Here is a 25,301-nt window from a genome sequence, read left to right on the forward strand (position 1 = left end):
TTACAAAATATCAATAGGTGAATAGTTCCAATTGTCACAAATTATGAATATTCAAAAGAAACAAAATATTTTAAAAATCAAAGCAAAACATATCTGATAAGATAGTAGCTAACAAAAAATATTCCTTCATTAAAAAATTAGTAGACATAGTACTACCTTAGTTGAAGCAGAAGAATGTATCCAAATTTTAATACTTCAACATTTAATCTTTCCTATTTGTGGACAGCTGGCTACATTGGTACTTTTTCTAGGGTTGTCCATCCAGTTAAATTTTTTAGAAGCAAATGATGGTAAAATCATTATCCTTGCACTTTTTGAACACATCACATTAATTATAATATAATTCTAAATATTTATATTGTAGTCTTTCAAATATTTGTAGATATAATAGAAAGCACGTCTCCATGGCATTATATGCCTTACTAAACTGACATTAGATATTCCCGTGTTTACACGCATACATATGGTTAATGACTCATGTTACCTATTAAATTTTCCCATTTCCTGATTTAAAAGATATTTAAAGGCAAAGCACTGAAGTGTTTATTTTTGACTTCTGGATCTTCTGCTTCATATAGTAATGCATAAACAAGCTACACACTTATTTAAATACTACTGCACCCACTTTTTACCTTTATTATGAAACCAAGATTTGGCCAGTGAGGTCAAACTGTACAAGTAACATGGATGGCATTGCAGTCAGTGAACTGTCACAGAGGAGAGCAAGTCAAAGTATAAACTCCTGAACATTTCTGCAGCAGCTTAGAGCTGGGATTAACTTGGATCACCTAGTCTTCTGCTTTTAATGAAATTTTCTCTTTTGTGTTTTCATGTTTGGGAGAGAGTCCAAAGTTATCTCATGCTAATTTAGTTAGGCAGTGCCCTCTGGGGATGTCACAGGCTTCCCTGACCTCTCCAGAGAGAGACTGTCGTGAAGGGATGAGGAGAATTAAGCATTCCTAAGAAATTGGAAAGCAGCAACCCCCAGAGAGTTCTCAGAGAAACTCACTCCAGACTCTGCTGCCAGAGCTTCAAGTCACCTTTTCAGCACTTGCTTAACGTCTTTCTCAGTCCCATCTGGCTTGACTCAGGGGTCAGTCTGGGGAGAGGTGGCAGCTCAGAGAAGAATTTAAGGGAGGTCCAGCCTTAGCACATTCTGTTTTTATTGTTCGTTGTTATCTGAAGTACATTTTTTTTTAAATGGGCAGAGAATAAGGTTGAAGTAGTATATTTACCTGGCTGTCTTCTGCTCTTTTACTTCAAAATTTACTTTAGATGAACTGGTATTTTAACTTCTCAAATTATAAGCTCCTTGATTTTCAATGACTGAAATTTAAGAGTTGTTGGTATTTTTTTATTACATTGGCTTTTTGTGTGTAAGTATTTTGTAATTATATTAGCTGTTTCATAGAAGATGTTTTCTCTTGCACATCTAATGAAATGGATGATGGGGCTGAAAATTTTGTTTCCAAAATTAAAGTCATGTTCCCTTTTGTGGCTTACATTTCCTATACAAAGAATTTCAGAAAACTAAGAAAGAAAAGTATTACTAACTAGGGGGATCTGTATTACAAACACATCTAAGAAGCCAAATTTTATAATTTGTTTTGTTTTCTTCTAAACTGGATAAAGTTCAGTGTTCCTGAGTAATGGTAAGAGAGAAGGTAGTTTGGGGGGAATTCTTGCTTGCTTGATATAACTCAGATTCCTCAAGAGAAAATAATTTATCAGGATATTCCTGCAGGACCAGATTGCTAAGCAGGCAGACCCACCATATCAGATCTGGCCCATTGGGAGGCTTTCCTTTAGTCTAGTCAATTTATCAGCCTTCTATTAAAACTTGAGAGATTTTGTTTCAACATAACCCTGGATTCTTATTTAGCACTTCAGACGTGTGACTCCCCTCTTATAACCAGAAGATCTGGTAAAGCTGGTTCCATATCCCCAGTGCGGGAACAGTTGTTGTCCTGTCACACTCATGCACCTTCTAGAAGAGATGACTGCCAGCAGCCTTGAAGTGAGCCCAACTGGGGCTCTAGAGGCATAGGAGTAGCAAGCCCCACCTCATACTCTTTTGCTAGTGCCATATAAAAAAAGCAAGAAGTTCTCAAAGCAAGAATATTTGTTGACCCTAGAAAGTTAGTTGTTCCTAATTTCTATGTAAAAGCAGATACATAAATACAACACCCATTTTTCATTGGCTTCCATTGTAATTCTCAAGGTGCTCTTTCTTCTCCATTGGTGACCTAGAAAGAAAGTTGGCCTGCAAGACAGAAGGTATGGGCTCTGGCCCTGGACCTGTCCCCAGCCATCTGGAACACCTTTTGGAACCCCAGTTTCCTTATCTCTAAAACCCAAACAAAACTATGAACTCTTGAAAGTTCTGTGAACTTTGCTTCTGTTCAGTTTCCAGTGGTCAGTCCACAAGTCCACTTCAGCTTAAGTTTCCTAACTAACCCTAGTTTCTCTGTCAAAAAAAATGATAATAATAATAAAATACATAGATTCAAGCATTCCAATGTACTGAGAGAAGATTGCATTTAAACAGAATCCCTGTGTAAAGATAAGAATCATTCTGTACTTTAAATCTTCACCTCCCATTTTGCATAAGGTTTTTGCAAAGTGCAACAGGTCTGACCACAGTGATAGAGGATGTGTGAAATTGGTGGCTAAGGTAAAGGAGTTAATCAGGGACCAGGCATGTTTCACAGGACCCTGGCAAAAAGCTTCCACCTTAGCCGTTGGTGTCAGGGGTAAACATGGGATACGAAGAGTACCTTCCTGTGGCCTCTGGCTTTCCTGCTGCTGACCCTGCTCCCCCACTGCATGGACGGAATTAAAGGGCTCTGTGCCTAAAACACCCCTTTGGGAGTGTCTTTGGACACTGGAGAAAATCTGGCACAGGACGTGTTTTCATGGAACTTCTTATCAAAAGCTAAGCGTCTGCTGTTTCATTTCAACGGGTGGATGAGGTGGAAACCTGGCCCAGGGACCAGGAAATCTGCCTTCTGTTCCTGCTCAGCCATTGCATGATCCTGCTGCAGGTCAGTCCTCCAAGTGTGTCTCAGTTTCTCCATCTGTAAACTTGTACAATGAAGTGAATGTTATTTGTTAAAAAAAAAAATATTGAGGAAATCTTCCTGATTATTTTCACTGTAACTATGGCCTTTTTCTGCTCCTGGGTTTCTGCTGGTCTTATCTGCTTGAAGAATTTTCAGACACAGTCCTGTTAAAGTGTTGTGTTCCCACCTCACCTTGTTACTACCATCCCAGATGAGGAGGAGAGTGGAGGAGCTAGGAGCACCTTATGCCAAAATAAACAATAAAGTTGGGAATACTTAGAGGAAGATAATTAGGAAAAGGATGGCATTAAATTCTGTCATTCTTAAGTTAAAATCTGGTTCTAAACCACACAATCTCCAGCTAACTGATCTGTTTTTAAAAGGTTTTTTGTTTTATTTTGTTTTTGTGTCTGTCTTTAAAAGATTTAATTTGTTTAAATCTTCTGCTTACCCCTTAGTTTAGGTTCCACTTACAGGTTTTTATTCTTCACTGAGAAGTCATGGTAGAAAAAATAACTTTGTCAATATCTGCTTACTATTTAGGAACACTATTAAACAAAGGAATACAATTTAGCATAAGTAATACAGCTAACTATTTGTCTAGCTACCTATATAATGCAAATTTGTTTTGTTGAAGTGGCAGAACTCACATATAAGACACATATAAATTGCCAAGATTTTTATACTCTTTCAAAACTTGAACATACTCAACCTATTTTGGGCAAGGAGTCAGAAATTCTTAAGGAAGGAAATGTTGAAACCCTAGATTCTATTCTAAAACACATTTTTTAAAGGAATTAGTGTTATGAAAAATGCTATGTTTTTATGTTTGGAATGATAACAGCCCATGGAATTATCACATCATATCTCGGTGATCGTTATGGACCACTGATCTCTGAGGCATTAACCCAGGAATTTTGTCCAATAATATTATCGTTTAAAATAGCAATAACATTTGGTAGATCACAAAGTGCTCTTAATATATTATCTGATGGAATATCTGAAACCCTGAAATCTGTGTAAGAAAATCAGGGGTGAAATAAGGAAGTTGTCCAAAGTGACTCCACTAAGCCCAGCAGGACCCAAAAATCCTGAGGACTTCAGTCCAAGTTCTTTTCACAACATGACATGAAGACTTTTCTTTACATTGTCCATTTTCCTATAAAATTACTTCATTTGGAAAGACAAACATGCAAGGCCTTCATCTCTTGCCTCTGTGAGCCTCTCGGCTCTCACCTTCTGCAGACGGGTGTTTGCATGTTTTCATCTTCCCTGTACCATTATACCCCCAGCTTTGAATAGTGTCTCCCATCTTGTATAAAAGGACAGATGTAATCTTAGAAAGGCCTTCTAAGCTACCCACACTGGTTTTGCTTCTGGGAACAAGATCATGTTAAACAAACTTCCTTTTTCTTCTCTACTTCACTCTGAACCCCTCAGACCCGGTAGCACTCCAAGAAATAAAGCCAGACAACAAGCAGGCAGGACTGGGATGCCTTTCTTTTTCTGTGGAGCTTCTTTCTCCAGAGACCCTCTCATATGGCAGGGGTAGTGGGGACAGGGGCAGCTCTAGCAGGTGGTGCTGTTGCCTCCCAACTAGGGGGTACTGTGTATTCTCAGGAGCAGATGGTGTATACCTATCTCTTCTCTTAGTGGTCCCAGCAAGCTTTAAACTAATCTACTACTGAGTGGAAGATGGAAATATGCTGTACAAACAGAAAGTGGTTTTCATTGCTTTGTAGGTCTTAGTGCCACTATGACGACTGAGGTGTCCCATTGTTCCCGTTGTTTCCCCAAAAACAAACGTGCAGTCCACTGTACTGGTAGAAATACATACTGTACTCAAGATTTTTTTTTTCTCTCTTTTTGTTCTGATTTTCCTGGAGTCAATCACACACTGGGCAATCTATGTGAAAGAAAGCAGAAAGGAAGGAGCAATTGTGTGACTGTCACACAGCCAAGTGTGTTTACTCTCACATTAACCACATTCTTTCATGTCTGTGCACACCCAATCTGCAGACCTACCCCTGAAGATACTAAGGAGAGCACTTTCAGAAGAGGGCATTTGTCACTTGACAGTGTACTCTCAGGAAGACACTGGAGTTTTATCTTAGTATCCTTGGAAAATTGATTTACTGAACGTTTCTCTTTAAGAATTGGTTCACTGATTCTTTAGTCTCCGTGCAGCATACTATCACTGGACTCAGAACTGAGTTTGTTCTTTTTTGATTTTTGGTTGAGAGGATGCTTTCTAGAAGACAGAACAATGGGGCTGACCTATTGGGAAAATGTTCCTTGGTTTACTGTCACACTTCTGGATGACCCCACGGCCCACACATATGGCAGCATTTTAGAGCAGCTCCTGAAGCTCCTGAAGCTCCGGTAGTCCACCCTCGCCCACCTTGTTTTTCCCTCCGTGATCTCCGAAGGAGTTTAGCAGAAAAAAGGAACCGAAGCATAAACAGAAAGTATGATTACCGCACGATCTACTGGCTGGTTTGCAAGAGCAGCAAAAGTGTGCTAAGTATTCTGACTGCACACATAAATTGTGCTTTAAAGTCACCAGCTTTTTAAAATATAGATTTATGTTTTTCAGAGCAAATGTTCACTAGCTATTCTTTGATATTATTGATTCATAAACAAAGTGACCAGCAATCCCTAGGGTCTCAGAGCAAAGACAAACATTTAGGGGAATATAGTTAAAATTTAGTTTGAAATTTTTGCCAGTATGAGGCTTTCTGAATACTTGTTTACTCCATAAATACAATGCAGTGAAACATCCTCATGTTCTTTGAAAACAGAGAGTATGAATGTGGTAGAATATGAATGTTCTAGACATACAATACACTTCATTTTGAAGACCCTGCATGTTGCCCATCTACCCAGAAAGGTTCAGATCACAAAGGTAACATCTGTGTTTTCGTAAACACCACTTGGTGCTCTTCCTCTGAAGGTTGAAGGCTGAGAGAATGAAGTGCAAATTCTCTCTGGGCCAAGAGTTGCCTCATAAGCCCTGTGTGATCAATAAGTACATTGTGGTGGTGATTTCATAGCTGATTAACTGATGTGTCTACAAGCCAACACTTGACTTGAAAGGCTGGTCTGGCTGCTCACGGTGTGAGCACAGCCTTCGCTCGCCTGACTGGCATCGAGCTCTAAGCTGCTCCGTCCTGACCACAGCCTGGGTGCAGCCCTCAGTTTCGTCGTGAGTAACCCATCAGCCAGAGCCTGCACCTTTGTGAAAGAGCATTTTGTCTTTCCAGGCAATACCAAGTTATAAGATAATTAATTAGTGATAAGGAGGGAAAAAACTTAATTGAAAACCTCATGGGATACCTGGTTGTAGAGTCTTCAACTTTGTGTAGAAGCAAATGTGATAACTTTACTTTTCTTAATAATTGGAATTAAAGCAAACAATAAGCAATGACGTAATGAAAATTGCCCATGTGCTTCTCAGTTCACTGTTGAAATGTACAGTGTTTCTTGACTTTTCTATAATTGGCTTATATTGTATTGTCTTTTAATTGTGTTAGGATCATATAACTTTTGTATTGGACTTTTGTATTCCTCCCTGCAAACTTTCTGTCTCATTATTAAAGAAATGAAATCTTATAATTGAAATACAGTTTTGTTGTTTCTGACATCACTTTAATCTCAGCAATTGTGGAGTAAATAAATCATTGTGTACTTGGGGAAAAAAACTGGCAGGAAGGCAGAATATGTTAAAGACTCTTGCTTTTCATTGCTAGTGAGATTTCCCAACTGGAGCGTCTCTGTTTTATTTTGCCTCTGGCTAACATCTGAAGATAAGTAATAAAGCTCTATGCAAATACTTTCATGTATTAAAAGAACAATATTTTGACACTCATTGACACAAGCAAAAAAATATAACACTAAATTAGTGTTCAGGAAAACAATGAAGACATTGTTCATTCACATGAAATGAATGTGAAAAATGTTGTGTTATATTAACAGAAAAAGGTATCCTCAGAACTCAGCCTTTGCACTCTCTCAGATGTTGTTACTTATAGTGGTGAACAGTACTAGACAAGTGTTTCTGGAGAACTCAGCCTCAGCACTGTCCTAAACAACATTACTTACAGTGGTAAGCATCAGTAGACAAGTGTTTCTGGTCAGCAATCTTGAGCAGTTATCAATACTTAAACTATTGAAAATTTTAGTAACTGAGTCTCCAGAGTCTGATAATTTACATTTCTCTGAAGATTGTTTAAAAATATTTTTGTATATTTTAGAGTTTTCAAGTACTTAACAACTTTCTACATGTTTTTCTTGATTTCATCTAGAGTTATACAGACTTAAAATTCTAAAACTCTCTCTTGACCTTCTATATATTTTTTTAAATAATTGAATTTATAGAAGCACTCCTGGTTTTTATTTTAAATCTTGGGGTACAAAAGAGCTTTTTGTTGGTCTGTTTGTTTGTTTAGTTTTTAGGCGTGTAGATGGGCTCTTCTTTAGCAAAGGGGCTTTCTCTAAAGTGTGTGTGTGTGTGTGTGTGTGTGTGTGTAGTGTAATTTCTCCTGTCACTACACTCACATATTACTGTTATTGTCAATGTTTTCTTAAATGTAACTGGCTTCCCTTTTCATCTGTGTTGATCAAAGACATTGCAGAGCCAGCAATGATGTGACAAAAGACACATCATAGTCAAGAACAAGACTAAGATAGAGCAACTTGACCACACTAAAGAATAATGCTCATATACTGTATATAGTGAGATATCTTACATGTAGCAAACAAAAACAAAAGGAAAAATGATTAAATCTAACTCCAAGCATATTTTTAAGAGTACTAAATGGAAGACTTTTTTTAATTTCCTTTATTCATATGTACATACAATGTAAGTGGAAGACTTTTAACTTGACATCCTGGTGGTTTTTGTGATTGGATGCTATAGGGAAACACTTTTGAAATCAGTCTCAGTAAATGAGTCAAGTGGAACATTAGGTTCTTAGTTATAAAGTAGTATCTGTCCTAGCCCACCATCACCACAAAAGCTGAAGGGTGGGTAGTCTCCTGTGCCTGGGGCTGCGGGGGTCAGACTGATGAGAACTCCAAACTCACTCTCTCTTCTGCTGATAATTCATGGCCCTTGTGCTCTCACCCCTCCTCTCACACTGGCACCTCTCCCATCTTCATGCATGTTTGGATTGCTGCTTGGTACATGGAGGGCTTCCCCACTGGCTCTGCCATATGTCCCTTGGATCTGCCTTTTCAGTACTGAGCCCAGAGCTGACAGATGACTGGTCCCCTAGGCTCACAGGTCCACAAGCCTTATTTGTGCCACAGCTGAGTTTGTTGACACAAGGAGCAGAAACCAACCCAAAGAAATCCAAGTGAAAAGGAATTTGTCCTAAGGAGTCTTGGATACTCCATGGGCATAGGAAGTGAAACCTCTTTTTCTCAGTTGTCTGTGCCTCTCTTGCCTTGTTCCCACTTGAGTCTTATGGGCTCCCTTTCCCATTGCTCTAGTTATAAGTTTCCTTCTCTGTGCTTGATTCCACTTGGCAAGCCTCCCTTAGGCATAGACAAGGACTGGACTTACGCCACCCCAACACTAGGTGACAGTCTCACAATTCCAGTGCCCACACTGTCCTGCTGGCTCAGTTTCTGTGTCTACCTCAGGCATATTTGACACTCTGATTGGCCTAGGATATGACAAAGGAGGTTGGTGGAGCAAGAGACATAGGGACATATCACCTAACTTAAATAGAACTGCCTTTGACAGACACTTCCTCTGGAGCAGTGGGTAGGAACAATCTTACTAGGAAGAAAGCTTTAGAAAGGAACCATACCTGCTGGCTCCCAAATACTACCTGGAACCTATATCCCAAAGCGCTTTCATAAATCAAATGATGGGCTTTTAAAACCTTTTTTCATATGTGGAAAGTCCCCCTGCCAGGCATGGTGTCTGCCTTGTCTATCCCTGCCTGGTATCTCCTCAGATCTTAACACAGTGCCTGGCACCTAGTCAGCACTCCATAAATATCTATTGACTATCTGGTCTAAGCTCCAAGTTATCCTGCTGCAGTTCCTAACTTGCATTTATAACAGTTTCTCTAGGGAAATGCATGTTAGCGTAATGAGGTTGAAAATACGTGAGAAGGGGAGTCAAAGTGCTCATCCCAGCTGAGTAGGTGTGTGACTTTAAGCTAGCCACTTAATCTCTCTGGTTTCAGTTGCCTCATCTTTAGAATGAGTTGAATTGAATGAGAACATCTCTGAGGCCCCTTCCAGCTATAAAATTCTGTGGCTCTGACTAACCGACTCAGGATTTAACTGACCCCGCCCTGTGTGTCTCCCTGCTCTTGCCATTTATGGGTGTTAGACTTTGGTCATGAGGATGAACTAGATTCTCCCAGGCACCAATAACTCTCCCCAGCTACGTAATCATCATTGTCATCCTCATCCTGATGATGAACAATAGTTTTGAGCACTTCCTATGGCCAAGACACTCTTCCAGATATTTTGCATATGATAGCTAATCTAATCCTAAAACAACCCAATGAGGTAGGATTCTCATTTTACCAAGGCACCAGAAAATTGAGTAACTCACCAGAAGTTGCCCATAAGAAGCATGCTGTAGTTGAAGCATGGGTGGTCTGGTCCCAAGCTTCCACTGAAGAAGCTCTCTCTTGGTGTGGTTGCCAGAGCAGCAGCCCCAGCTTCCACTTGGAACTTACTACAAATGCATTTTTCCCTGGCCCTACCCCAGGCCTTTAACTGAATCTGTAAGGCTTGAAGGGTCCAACAATCTGTGTTTTAACCTTCTTTATGATTTTCGTGCATACTAAAATTTGAGAATTCCTGCCTCCTCTCTTTAGCACTACATTTCACCAGACCCATAAATGCTCCTTAGGTGTGGTGGCTGGAGGGGGAGTGTGGTGTGCCTGCCCATTAGTGGATGAATGAGGCAGGCACTCAGTTGTCAGTCCCCGTAAATTAAGAGCTAGTTGTGCTACTTTTCAAGCTCATTTCTTTTTGAAGTTGTCATCACTGATGACATCTGCAGAAGTCAGGAGGTGGAGACAATTACTGAAGAGGGAGAAGAGGGAGGGTTATTCCTCCAGATATGCTCTTCCTGCATGAAGCCCTGCAGTCTCTTGACAGGTTGAGCAAACAGGATTAGCGCAGTATGTCATGTAGTAAGGTTTATCCTCTCCTTAATCCAGGGTCAGCTATTTAGCTCTGTCCTATCCAGTGTGACAATCACTAGCCTCATGTAGCCACTGAATACTCAAGGTACTGAGTATTCTTTTCTGTATGTGATGTGCAATAAGTACAAAATACATGAGAAACTTTGAAGATTTAGTATATAGTAAAGTATGTGAAATATCTTAATATCAAAGGATAACATACTAGATTTATTGAGTTAAATCAAACTTTAAAACCATTTCTTTTAACTTTTTAAATGTGACTAATAGAAAATTTTAAATTATATATGACTCACACTTTATTTCTATTGGATGACACTATTTTGTACTAGTTTTATAAAATCATATTTATGAATACATGTAATGTGATACATATATAGCTTTTATTTATTGGTAACAAAGACAACTGGAGAGACTTATAGCAAGGCTAGTGTTTGCTATCAAGGAAACCTAGAACTAGCCCAGAAGTTGGATTGCCATGGTCAGAATCAGACCTAGAAACAAAATCAGGTGGTCAGGACTGGCTTGAAGGATAAGGTCAAGAGGTCAGAGGAACAGGAACAGGTTTAGGCAGCACAGCCAGGAGCCAAGAGCAGGGAGATGGACAATCATGTGGTCATGAGTATAAAGCAAGTTCCTCCAGCATATGCAGGGCTTTTATATTGTTCCTGCTGAGCCAGGCACTAACTCTAGAATGGCTTACCTGGGTATTTGAGTGGGAGCAGGTAATTGGAAACACCTGGCCCAAGTAGGTGGCTGGGCACACTCCAGGAAATAACCACTTCTGGGAAGTATGTTGTGACAGTAATGATGTTGGGGCCAAGTTAGAGCATTTGTCAAATTATAGTGACCTGAAAGTAAGCCTCTATATTCCTGGTGCCAGACGTGAATTATTTTTGCCCTCATGCAAACCTATCATTGAGCAATGTTAAGGATGGAACATTGCATAGAAACTGAACACTTAATAATAATGCTTAATGTTAAACACAAATGTCATGATTTTGCTGTTACATTGAAACATTCTGCCAACATAATTGTCACCTCAGATAGCCCTTTGTGTTGTATTCTTCCTAGAGATGGTTGCAGTGATCCCACTCATCCTGCATGCCTTTTTGCAGTGTGACTTTACCACTCTTCCTGTAAGGGTGAGACTCTATTTTCCCTTTGATTGAGATTGCTGACCTTGTAGACAATATTCTGCTTAGGAAGTGACAATGGGTAGCTTCCATGCCAACTCCTTATAAAGCCTTCAGCTTCTGTTCACCTTCTTGGGAGCAGCACCATGTAAAGAAGCTTAGGCTTGGCTTATGAGTGGTGGGAAACAATGCAGGGGAAAAATGGCCATATGGAAACTGAGGTGCATGTAGCACCAAGCACCCAGGTCTGGGAAGGAAGCCTTCATGGTCCCACAGCTCCAGGCAGACCCCTGTAACCAATACTACCAGGAGCCTAGATTAACCATGTTGCCTCATCCCTCCTGAATTCCTGACTCAGAATCATGAGCAACAGAAAGGCTGCAGCCATAAAATTTTGGGATGATTTATCAAGTCGAGATAGATCAATATAACAACCTTTATTTATATGTGCATTTTTCATTAAGGTTCTTTCATACATTATTTATAGGGTCTTATAACTTTGGGTACATATGATAGCTTAAAATAATTCTTTATGTACTCATTCACAATATATATTTTTTGTTGAGCACTATATCCAGCAAGTTATACAGCCTTAATCCTGAGACATTATTATTAACATTAAAGTTATATGTATAAAGAAATGTCATTTCTTTCTTTCTTTATTATTATTGTTGTGCTGGGGGAGAAATGTCATTTCTAAAAGATTGAACTAAGGATATTGTCATTCAATATCCCTTCCTAAAAAGGGGAGAAAGGTTTCCTTGAAACTCTCTAAAACCAAGTAAAAGGAAAATATGTAACAAAAATTAAGCTTCAGTTTCATTGTAACAATGAAATTGACCATAACTCATAATTACAAGATGCTAAGTATTTGAGGCAGGTGTTATGAAATTTGGAGAAAAATAAGAGTGGATGCTAGAAGCTATATATATATATAGCCTATGTATTTTGCCCACAAAGTACCATTACATAGAGAAGATAGTGAATATCCTTATTGATGGCCACTTCTGCACTGCAGAATAGCAGGAAGAAGTAATTAAGGAAAATCCAATGTTAAGGTGTGTGGGATAGTCCCCAGCAGAGGGACACTGCAGAGCATGGTCCTCTTGAAGGTCAAGGGAAACCAGTAATCTCCAGATAGCACTACAGTGACTCTGATAATTGGCTAGCCCATGAGCCACATTAAACACCTAAGTGCTGAGAACCATGTACTGGCACAAGGCATGGGATGAATTTGATAAGTGCTATTGGGAGCAGTCTACATTGAGGCAATAGATAACAACACTGATGTGAAAACAATATTCAAGGAAAAATACATAGCTAAGCTTGGGTAATTGTTCTCTATAGACTCAAAAGAAATTATAGTGACATGCTTTTGACAAGTTTACTTACAGCAAATGTGGCCTTTGTAAATAATGTTTTATTGGCATCTTACCCATTTGTTTCCATCTTGTCCATGGCTGTTTTGTGGTATGGAAGGCAGCTATGCTCACCAGTATACCACCAACACCCACCTGTTTTGTGCTATGAATGGTGATGAGAGACCATATGGCCCACAGCCTAAAATGTTTGATGTTTGGCCTTTTAAGAAAAAGAGTTATCCTCTGGCTTCAGTGAAATTATCAAAAGAGATAAAAAACAACAAGCTGACAGTAATCAGAAACAATATGGACGAGAAAAAGAAAATCGTGATATATTGAAGTCACATTAATAGAAACATTTAAAATAAATGAGAAATAGAAGAGATGATAAACACAAGGAATACAACAAAAGAGAGATAGAACATATGCATAATAGATGTGTCTGAAAAAAGAAGTGGAGCAAACAGAAGAGACAAAATATATTAAAAGGTAAACCAAAGTAACTAGATACTACTATTCTACTCTGTTAAGTAGAATAACTAGCATCTGCATATTAAAATGGATATCCCAGAGAAATTTATTCAGAATGGTTAACACATGACTACAGAAACTCTTTCTGATTTTATATCCAGGGAAGAGAAAAAGTAACTCCAACCTTTGAATTTACATATTGGTGTGCCTGGGCTAAAATAGAAAGATAAAGAGCAAGGCAGATTTTGCTATAGCCTCTTTCTTTCAGAACATATGGTGTCAGTGGAGAATATGTTAACAGCAAAAAAAGAACAAGAGCTGTATGTCTTCTTAAATTTTGTTAATTTCTTATCTATTAATTTTTCCTGCTCAGTAATTTTGTATGTTTAAAAATGTCTGAGAGAAGAGGGAGGGCAAAAGAAGAACGCTAAGAAGGCAAATGTGGTTGATGTACTTTCTATACAACAATGAATATAGAATTTTTAAACCTGTTGAAATCACCATAAGAAGGAGTCAAAGGTAGAAAGGAGAAAAATAGAGTGGATGAACCACTTCAGTTTATAGTACATATATACATGGAAATATCATAATGAAACTCCCTGTATAGCCATCTTAAACAAACAAAAATGTCTTTTTTCAAAAATGGAGAACAAGAAGGTAAAACAGGTCCTGCCTGCGAGTTGGTACCAGTGGGAGGGGTGAGGACATAAGGAAAGGGTGTAGGAGGGTGAATGTGGTGGAAATATTATGTATACATATATGAAAATGGGAAAATGAGATCTGTTGAAACTAATCCAGGAATGGGGAAGAAGGTGGATAAAGGGAATGACAGAGGGGGTGAATTCAACTATGATATATTGTAAGAATTTTTGTAAATGTCACAATGTACCCCCAGTACAATAATATGATAGTAATTTTTTTTTAAAATTAACAATAAAAACATCTGAAAGACCTTTAAACAAAGGTGGCATGAAGAAATTAATAGAGTGAGAGGGTCAATAAGAAAATGAATATATTAAGAGGGCCATAAAATTAGGCTTTGGTTTTATACTATTTGGTTTTGTTAATACAATTTTTTTTGGTAGTTCTCGAATTTGAACTCAGGACCTTGCACTTGCTAGACAGGCTGTCTAACACTTGAACCATGCACCCAGTCCTTTTTACTTAGGTTATTTTTTAAATAGGGCCTCAGTTTTACGCCTGGTCTGGCATGGACTATAATCCTCCTATTTATGCTTCTGGTGTAGCTAAGATGACAGGCATGTGCGACCCTGAACTTCTTACCCAGGCTGGCCTTGAACCACCATGCTCCCAGTCTCTGCTTCCTAAGTAGCTAGGATTCCAGGCATGAGCCACTGGACCTGGCTATTTGTCTTAATTAGGTCATTTGATTCTTATTTCCTAAAAATGTCAGAGCAGAGGTTGCTATCCTGGACTAACCCTGAGACCAACCTACATAGGATCTACAAACCCTAAGGCCTGGCCTACCACAGGATCATTTGAGATGCCAGCCCAAACTATCAGGCTATCTTTGTCAAAATAGCTTAAGTAAAGTATGCATGTGAAAGGATCCACACCTGTATCCTTTAATTTGAAACTGTATTTCCATTTGTTCAAATTCACTTTGTTTTTTTTTTGCACAGTACTGAGGATTGAACCCAGGATGTTATACATGTTAAGCAAGTATGCTATCACTGAGCTGCATCCCCATCCCCATGATTTTTCTTATAATTACTTTCTTTGAAATATATGAGTTTTTATACACACATACATAGCTGCATTTTAAGATTTTTTTATGACAGTAGCATGAAAGCCTAAGACTGAAAAACCCACATAGTTAAACATAACCTTGATTAACAAATCTTGTTATTCATGGATGCCAGCTCAGTTAATAAGTGTTTGTGGCTTAGATACTGAACTGGAAGTTAATGGTGAGGTAGAAGCAATTGTAGAATCCAGATTTTTAAGACAAACAACATCACACCCCAAAAGGCATGCATGGAATCAGGTGTAGTCAGTCAGCTGTGGTGATGTACTTTGGGTGTTCTCCTTCACTGGTCCAGCTGTGAATAGCCACCAGAGCTGACAGCTTATCAAGCAAAGAAGACCGGCGCCCTCACCAATGGCCTCCTGAGCCATTTGAATAGCAGAATAATAGACTGAGAGGGTGTTTTTACCTGAATTTTTTAAAATTTGATTTATATTTAGGCTTTTCTAAAGTAGATTTGTGGGGCTGGTAGAGTGGCTTAAGTGGTAAAGCACCTGCCTAGCAAGCATGAGGCCCTGAGTTCAAACTCCAGTACCACCAAAAAATAAATCCATTTGTAGAACAAATAGATTAATTATATAGTTAAAAGAGAGCATATGTACGAATTTAATATTTATACTCATCTCAACTTGGTTGTCAAATGCCACTTTTATGGAGTCAAACTTCCCTCAGTCCTCATGTGCCTTGCATATAAAATGAATGTGAGTCATGATTTGAAAACTACATTGTTCATTTCCCATTTATAAATAAGGGACATTTTTTATGTTGAAAAAGCTGAAGCTCTGGTACATTCCTTAACTGATTTGCTTTCCTCTCTGTAGGCTGGATGAAAAAGCTGTAGATTTTTTTTCCTGTGCACTGGTAATCAGGATTGAAAGTAAATAAGTGTCTGAGGAAGTGGCTAAGTCGGTCACATCCTTAAAGAGCGCCAAAAGAATGTGGGATGACTCTTTTTCCTCCTTGATTTCTTGAGCAACAAAGAAAGAAGGTTGATATCTGAAACATGTAACATCAAGATTGTTTCACCAGTCAAAATCCAAAGCTGGGTGGCAATTTGCTTATAGCCTATGGCCTGGTGTTTCATGGGTCATGTGGTCCCACATGTGAACAGGAAGGTAGAATGGGTGAACTTTTGCCTCAGTTGTGCCATCCATCAGAGAACAAATGGAGCAGATCAATGTGTGCAGCTGTACATGGAGGCGAGTGGCTGAATCTTTCTCACACAGAAGCCTTTGTCTCCTGGACATGATCTGGCATTATGATGGGATGCACTAGGCCTGGGCTTTGTGGCAAATTACTAACCCATTATCACACCAGAACACAGGATCATTTATCTTCTAATCCAGAATGTCACCTGTTCTTCATTTACCAGTCAATAACCATTAATTATCTTCAGTGGAAATCTAAACAAAGCCCTTTCCCTCTGTTAAAACCAGTAAACTCTTCAGCAATAACAAATAAATCTGGAATTGTATATCCTTTCCGTTCCCATTCCCAGACTGGAGTCTGGTACAATATGAACTGTAGAGGAAATGCCTAGAAATTGATAGGTCAAAGGTCACGGATAGTCTGATGGAAAAGAAAAGAGCAGATTCTTGGCTCTGGCTCTCGTACAAGAGAAAGGCTCCTACTAATTCTCAGATTCCTGCCAGGAAAACAAGCACCAGGGTCCTGGTGTGTTTAGAATGATGTACTGCTGACCAGCAGGCACATTTCTTCCTTTCGTTGTTACCAAGCCTTTGTTTCTTTCACAGACTAAGTCTAGGATTTTTGTGTGTGTATATGTGTATGACCATTTTAAACACAACAAAGTGTTCCTAAAGAAATAAAAATCAGCTGAGTGGTCCTGAAAGGCCTATATGAAATGTTATTTTTAGAATGGAAATTTGAGTCAAACACACTTAAGTGTATTTACCCTGTTACATATAATCCCTCAGAAAAATTTTCAAATAGAAATTCTAGCCAGAAGCATAATTTAATTTTTCCTAAAAACTCTGAAACTACTTTGACAAAAGCCAAAAGAAGTTTGTGAGTATGCACATGCATATGTGTGTGCCTGGGTTATGGTTCATGCATGCTCCCACTTGGGAAAGATGGGATGGTCACCTTAGTTGGGAATGGTGGCCAAAGGGCAGCTTGGGCCCAGGGAGGCCACTGTGCTGTGTGCCGTTGGGAAACCCAGCAAGACAACAGGAACTCATTCCAACGGCTAGACTTGAGACCCTGGTCCAGGACCAGGAAAGAGAGGTCAACATTCCCAGACAGATGAGGGGAGAAAGCACATTCCAGCCGTGGGGACTTCACCTACAGGGACTGTGAGTGCATGAGGCTTTGCCCCCATTCCAAGAAGCACCTCTGCCTTTGTCTCGGGCTCCAGCATTTAACAATGAACAGAGACTCCTAAGCCATGTAGATTCCATCTGCTGCATGTACTGTCCCCATGAAAAGGGCAGCTTGTATTTTTCCCTTTTTAAAAAACTGATCAAGCTCTTATTAGTCACTGTAATAGTAGAACAACATTTGAAAACTGTTGTAACTAATTCATCAGCCACAATTCCTTAATGTAAAATGATATTGCAGCTATTTCATTAATGCAAACAAAACTGTATCTTAGCCAAGACAATTTCCTTTGCCAGTTACTTTATAGTAAGTATATCACTGACTTGAAATGATTATCGTTCTCCCAACCAGCATGCTGTATTCAGAGGTATGCAAAAATTCACAAACTCTCATCATAGAACAAAAGTATGATTTAAAACAATTGCTTAGTAGACCAAAATATAAAGATATGCAAAGAAAAACTTAAAGTAAAAGCAATATATACATTTTATTTTACTGTTTAGAAGGGTGCCACAAATTCACAAATGTAAGTAAATACAGACTAAACTTTTTGGTGTTATTTTCTAAGAGATAATGGGCTGGCTCACTGATTGCAGCTTCTCCAGTAGCAGCTAGGGAGACACCAACAAAAATAATTTTTACAAAATGTTAGAACAAGAGTTCAAGTGATATACTGTTGTGGACCATGTCAGTATGAAATGTTTATTCTTTTTACTTATTTTATTCTGAGAAATGGATGGGAATGATAGAAAAAAACATTCTTTTGCTCAGAACCAATCCTTCCTTCCTTCCTTCTTTTTTTCCCTTCCTGCCCCCTCCTTCTCTCCGTTCTTTCCTTTCCTTTTCTATTTTTCGGTCACTATGGATTGAACCCAGAGACTCATGTATACTAAGCACATGCTTTACCACTGAGCTACACCCCCACCCTGCTTGAATCTTTCTTAAAGAGATATGCTCCTGTCAGATACCAGAAACACTTAATTAAAAAATAAAATCTGGGTCCTCTGTGTTTAAAAAAAACTCTGCAATTAATGTGCATTTATAGGTCTGTATGCTATTGATAAAATTTTTCTAACCAAGTAGAGCCAGACTGTGAAAGCTGCCACCAGTCTGTCTTAGATGCTCCTGCATTTTTGCCAAGCCAGACTCCTTGTTCCTGTTGAGGGAGTACACCTCAGTAATATATCCATTTCAATCATAGTGTGAAAAGGGTATACCTTAACTCATGTAAATGTGTTCACATATCAGACAACTTTTTAAAATACTAGTACTCTCTATTATGAACTTGTTTTTCCATTAATGATTATTATCTATGTTGTGTTTTGACTAGTAAATTTTCACCTTATTGTTAAGAAATGAGGTTCTACTTTTAAGAATTTTAATGATTCAGTTTACAATCTGTGTTCAAATGATTTTTTTCCTTGCCTGCCATCTATGACATGCAGGACAATTAGACAATTCTTTTGGAACTACTCTTTCATAAACTTACTATGGAAAGGTTTATCCACCACAATGTCAAACAATATCTAAGTTGTGATTCAAGGATCTACTCAGAATCTTCTAGAATGTTAAAGATAAAGATTCCTCCTGAGTCCATGCCTCTTTGATTGGGCCCAGGAATCCATAGCAAGATGTCCCCCATATGTTTCTGATTCACACTAAATTGTGAGAACTATCACTGTAGTGGCTAGAATATCCTATTAAATTCACGCTCATTTTCTAGCTGTACATCTCCATATCCAATTATGTGTATTTGATAGCATGGTATTCCCAAAGTGGCTGCTGAGTACGACTTTCACGTGGCTTTGCTTCTCTTTTTTTCTAGGCTATGTGGCTGATGTTACAGAATGATGAGCCAGAGGACTTTGTCATAGCTACTGGGGAAGTCCACAGTGTCCGCGAATTTGTCGAGAAATCATTTATGCACATTGGAAAAACCATTGTGTAAGTACACCTGAGAGGTGATTGCTGCTCTTTCACCAGATGTTTGCTAGAAGGTGTGCATATGGCTTGCTATTTCATTTTGATTCTGTTTCTCATCTTCTCTTTTTATGGTCTTATAAAGCAATACAGGTTTCCATGTTAGGTACTGCATGCAATCCCTCTTACGTAATATGTCAAATGCTTATTAGCATCTAAACCCAGTCTTTTCAAAATTTATTTTATGTTTTTATTTTTAGTTTTTTTTGTTTAAATTTTTTCAATTTAAAATTTTTTTATCATAATATAAATGCCATCTTTTGCTGTGATTTCCCTGTAGCTAGCTGCACCCTTACCACTCCAATGTGAAAACATTACCCAATTTTCTCCACTTCTTTCATTTTATATTTTTAATATTAGAAACCATCTAAAAGCTTCAACAATGTAACAGTCTTCTTTCTCTAAACCATTGAGAATAAGCTGTGACCTGATGCCCCATCACCCTGAAGGTATATTTCCTAAAATGGCATTCTCCTACAAAAATGTGATACAACGACCAAACTCAGGAAATTCAGTGATAAATTACTACCATCCAATCCTCAGATCCCATCTAAGTTTTGGCAGTTGAGCCAATGCTATCTTTTATAGCAAAATGATCCAGTTTAAATCATGCACTATATATACTTCTAAAATTACACAAATTTTGAAGTCATATTTTATTAGAATATTTGAAAGATTTGTGGAAAATCATTATAGATGAAGGATTCTTTTTTATTTTTTGCCATCCTAATCATAATACACATTTATTATGTTCACACAGTTATACAATTATCACCAATAATAACTCCTCCTTTCCTTTTCCCACAGTACTTGGTTACCTCTATTCTATTTTCCATCTATGAATTTGCCTATTCTACCTCAAAATAGAATCCTACAATATTTGTCATTTTTGTGTCTGTCTTCTTTTCCTTAGCATAATGTTTTCAGAAGTCATCCATGTTGCAGCGTTTCATTTCTTTTTCTTAACACTGAATAATAGCTATCTATGGCCACACAGACCTACAATACCAGTGTTCAGGAGGCTAAGGCAAGATGATTGTGGGGCTGGTGAAGTGGCTCAAGTCGTAGAATGCCTGCCTAGCAAGATTGTGAGTTTGAAACCAACCTGGACTACAAGGTAGCAAGACCCTATTTCAAAAAACAAACAAAAAAGACTGAATAATATTGCATTATGTATATATACCACATTTTGTTAATCTGTTCATCTGTTGATATACACCCAGTTGTTTTTACCTGTGGGCTATTGTGAATAATGCTACTATAATATGCATTCATAAAGATGTGTATGTGTCCCTGCTTTTAATTATGAGTGGAATTTATGGGTCATATGGTCATTCCACTTTTTGAGGAACCACCAAACTATTTTCCAAGATTCATTTTTATTTTTTTAAGTTCATTTTAAAAAAAATTGTTGTACTGGGGGTACATTGTGGAATTTACAAAAGTTCTTACAATGTATCAAATATATCATACTTGAATTCACCCCCTCCATCATTCTCCTTTATTTCCCCACTCCCCCCTTCCTGGAATAGTTTCAGCAGGACTCATTTTTCCATTTACATATATGTGTACATAGTTTTTTCACAGTATTCACCTTTTCCCCACATCCTCCCCTCCCACTGGTATCAACCCTCCATACAGGACCTGTTCTCTGTCCAATTTTGTAAAAGAAAAAGAATGACATTTTGTTCGTTTAAGATAGCTATACAGGAAGTTTCCTTGGAATTTCCATGTATATATGTATTATAACCTGAGTTGGTTCATCTCCTTTATCTTTCTCCTTTCTACTTAGTCCCCTTCTTATGGTGATTTCAACAGATTCAAGAATTCTATATTCATTTTTGTATAGGAAGTTCATCAACCATATTCACCTTCTTAACTTCCTTCTTTTACCTTCCCTCTTCTCATATGTGACCTCCCCTTAGTGTGACTGTTTTTCATATTACTGTATTTATATTAGGTCTGTATGCCACTTATGAGAGAAAATATCCAGTCTTTGGCCTTCTGAACCTGACTAACTTCACTTATGATGATGTTCTCCACTTCCGTCCATTTACCTGCAAATGACAAATTTTCGTTCTTTTTTTATGGCCGAATAAAATTTTATTATGTATAAATGGCACATTTTCTTAATCCATTCATCAGTAGTGGAGCAGCAAGATTCACTTTTAAAACATAAGAAAGGATTTCCACTTCTAGTCATGATGATGGAATAAAAGAAACTAGATTTAACTTTTTATCTTAAAAAAAAACTATGAAACTAGACAAAATATATGACACAATTGTTTTACATTTTGGACAATAGGCATTCCAGGACTGTGATCCCTAACAGAAGAGAAACTAACAAGTTGGGTCCTGAAATCACCCTGGCTTTCTTCTTGGGGACAGAGTAGACTATGAAGCATGAAAAGGGGAAGCCTAAGCAGAGTACTATCATGCTGAGTTGAGGAAGCAGAGACCAGAATTCAGCAAGTCTGAGGTACCTGGACTTTGTGGACCACAGTTCTAGAAAGATGGAATCTACAAAGAAAAGAGCTCCAGAAATCTGTGTAGAAGTCCTCTTGAGATGCTGCTTCATCGTAAGGTGCATGTATATAAGAAACTCTACTAGCTTAAACAGAGAACTACTGGGATCTGGGGCTGAATGTTTCTCAAAGTTCTACCCAAGACTGGAAGGCATTCAGGGTTCATCCAGCCATGATGGAGCAACCTGTGGGTCACTTAGAGTGCAATACAGGTTCCAGAAGGGCTCAGCCTCAGTTAACAGGATAATCTCTAGAGTAAAGGCTGGTTTAGACTCAGCAATAACAAAGTGTAAATACTTGTCTCAAAGGGATCTAACTGAACACACATAATTTAGCTTCCTGCCATTATAAAATGCAACATTCTTCAAAGGAAGACAGTAAAATCTTGACACTCAACTACATAAAATTCATTATGTTCAGCTTAATCAAAAATTAGTAGGTATGTCAAGAAGCAAGAAAACATGACCTATAATTAGGATAAAAATCAAGCAATAAAAACAGACTAAAGAGTAATGAAAATATGATATGAACACATAAGGATTTTGAAATGACTGTTATAACTATGTACTGTTATTTTAAGAAACACACGAGTACATTGAAGAGAGAACACATTTTTAGGAAACTAGATAGAACCTCTAGAAGTGAAAACTTAAGCATTGGAAATTAAAAAATTCATTGTTGGCATTGCAGATTAGATATTGTAGAAGAAGACGAGTGAGCATGTAGAAATGAATATAGAAATGATCCAAGATGAGGCACAGAAAAGAAAGATGAGTAGGGAATAAAAATGAACAGTTTCAGAGCCCTGTGGAACAATTATCAAGCAACCTGAGAAGTATCATTGGAGAAATGGGGGCAGGGGCAAAGAAAAGAATCGAAAAAATTACCATTTTCCCCAAATTTGATGAAAACAACAAAACCACAGATCCCACAGGCATAAACCTCAAACAGAAAGTCATACCTCATAATCAAAATATTGAAAATAAATGCTAAAGAGAAATCTGTAGAGCAGCTAGTTCAAGCCAATTATTTACAGAAAAACAAATAGAAAACAAATTTTGTCAGAAAATATGCAAGGCAGAATGCAATAGGTCAGCATTTTTATACTGCTAACAGAAACCTGCAACCTAGGAGTCTATCCCCAGGAAAAAAATACTTGTTAAGTGGATAAGGTATGTTTCTATTGCTGTGACAGAATATCTGGAAAAAAAAAAAAACTTACAGAGGAAAGGTTTATTTGGCTCATAGTTTCAGAGATATTTCCTGGTCTTTTGGCCCTTGTTGCTGTGGGCCCTATGCAAGGCTGAATGTCTTGGTAGGAAGTATGTGGTGTAGGAACGCTGCTTATCTCATGATGACCAGGAAGCAGAGAGAGTGAGCGACCAGGACACGACATACCCTTCAAGAGCATTCCTCAGTGACCTACTTCCTACAACTAGGCCCCACTTTCTGCAGCCTACATCACTTCCCAATAGTTCATTCAACTGGGAATCCATCAATGGATTAAGCCATTGATAAGTTCAGGACCTTTATGATACAACTGCCTCTGAACACTACTGCATTGGGGACCATGCCTTTAACACATGAAGGCTTGAAGATGAATTAAAAAATTTTTTCAGATAAACAAAAGATGAGATGATTTTTTACCAGCAAACATTGAGACAGAAGAAAAATGATACTAGTTCAAAACTTGGATCGATACAAGAGAATCAACAGCAAGATAAATAGAAAATATGTGGGAAAAGGTCTCCCCATTCCTAAATTTCTTTAAAAGATAATTGACTTTTTGGAGTTAAAATATGTGGTGGCACATACCTCTCATCCCAGCTACTTCAGAGACAGAGATCAGGAGGATTGTAGTTCAAGGCCAGCACAGGCAAAAAGTTAGACACAAAAGCTAGGCGTGGTGGTGCATGCTTGTAATTGCATCTACACAGGAGGCCTACATAGGATCATGGGCCATAGCCAGTACTAGGCAAAAAACATAAGACTCTGTATGAAAAAAATAACTAAACAAAGAAGAGCTGGTAGTGGAGCTCCAGTAGCAGAGCATCTGCCTAGCAAGCATGAGATCCTAAGTTGAAATTCTAGTACTGCCAAAAAAAAAAAAAAGAAAATTAAGTTAAAATAATATACTGTGGAGTTTCTCTTTTTTTATTATTTTTTTATTATTTATATGTGCATACAATGCTTGGGTCATTTCTCCCCCCTGCCCCAACCCCCTCCCTTACCACTCACCCCACCCCCTTCCTCTCCCCCCCACCCCCTCGATACCTAGCAGAAACTATTTTGCCCTTATTTCTAATTTTGTTGAAGAGAGAGTATAAGCAATAATAGGAAGGAACAAGGGTTTTTGCTAGTTGAGATAAGGATAGCTATACAGGGAGTTGACTCACATTAATTTCCTGTGCATGTGTGTTACCTTCTAGGTTAATTCTTCTTGATCTAACCTTTTCTCTAGTTCCTGGTCCCCTTCTCTTATTGGCCTCCATTGCTTTTAAGGTATCTGCTTTAGTTTCTCTGCATTGAGGGCAACAAATGCTAACTAATTTTTTAGGTGTCTTACCTATCCTCATATCTCCCTTGTGTGCTCTCGCTTTTATCTTGTGATCAAAGTTCAATCACCTTGTTGTGTTTGCCCTTGATCTAATGTCTACATATGAGAGAGAACATACGAGTTTTGGTCTTTTGGGCCAGGCTAACCTCACTCAGAATGATGTTTTCCAATTCCATCCATTTACCAGCGAATGATAACATTTCGTTCTTCTTCATGGCTGCATAAAATTCCATTGTGTATAGATACCACATTTTCTTAATCCATTCGTCAGTGGTGGGGCATCTTGGCTGTTGTGAATAGTGCCGCAATAAACATGGGTGTGCAGGTGCCTCTGGAGTAACCTGTGTCACAGTCTTTTGGGTATATCCCCAAGAGTGGTATTGCTGGATCAAATGGTAGATCAATGTTTAGCTTTTTAAGTAGCCTCCAAATTTTTTTCCAGAGTGGTTGTACTAGTTTACATTCCCACCAACAGTGTAAGATGGTTCCTTTTTCCCTGCATCCTCACCAACACCTGTTGTTGGTGATGTTGCTAATGATGGCTATTCTAACAGGGGTGAGGTGGAATCTTAGTGTGGTTTTAATTTGCATTTCCTTTGTTGCTAGAGATGATGAGCATTTTTTCATGTATTTTTTGGCCATTTGAATTTCTTCTTTTGAGAAAGTTCTGTTTAGTTCACTTGCCCATTTCTTTATTGGTTCATTAGTTTTGGGATAATTTAGTTTTTTAAGTTCCCTATATATTCTGGTTATCAGTCCTTTGTCTGATGTGTAGCTGGCAGATATTATCTCCCACTCTGTGGATGTTCTCTTCAGTTTAGAGACTATTTCTTTTGTTGAGCAGAAACTTTTTAGTTTTATGAAGTCCCATTTACTTATGCTATCTCTTAGTTGCTGTGCTGCTGGGGTTCCATTGAGAAAGTTCT

General features: G+C 38.2%; 1 protein-coding gene across 2 annotated transcripts in view; it reads left to right on the forward strand.

The window, feature by feature from the left end:
- The window catches only part of Gmds (GDP-mannose 4,6-dehydratase), a 631,788-nt gene that overhangs the window by 495,869 nt on the left and 110,618 nt on the right, over nucleotides 1–25,301 (forward strand). For both annotated transcript variants that reach the window (XM_074082996.1, XM_020165951.2), the window contains exon 8: nucleotides 19,139–19,257. In XM_074082996.1, coding sequence (XP_073939097.1) covers nucleotides 19,139–19,257 — 119 coding nt within the window. The remainder of the gene's footprint in view (nucleotides 1–19,138; nucleotides 19,258–25,301) is intronic.

This window comes from Castor canadensis, chromosome 8 (assembly GCF_047511655.1).
Source record: "Castor canadensis chromosome 8, mCasCan1.hap1v2, whole genome shotgun sequence".
Taxonomy (NCBI): domain Eukaryota; kingdom Metazoa; phylum Chordata; class Mammalia; order Rodentia; family Castoridae; genus Castor; species Castor canadensis.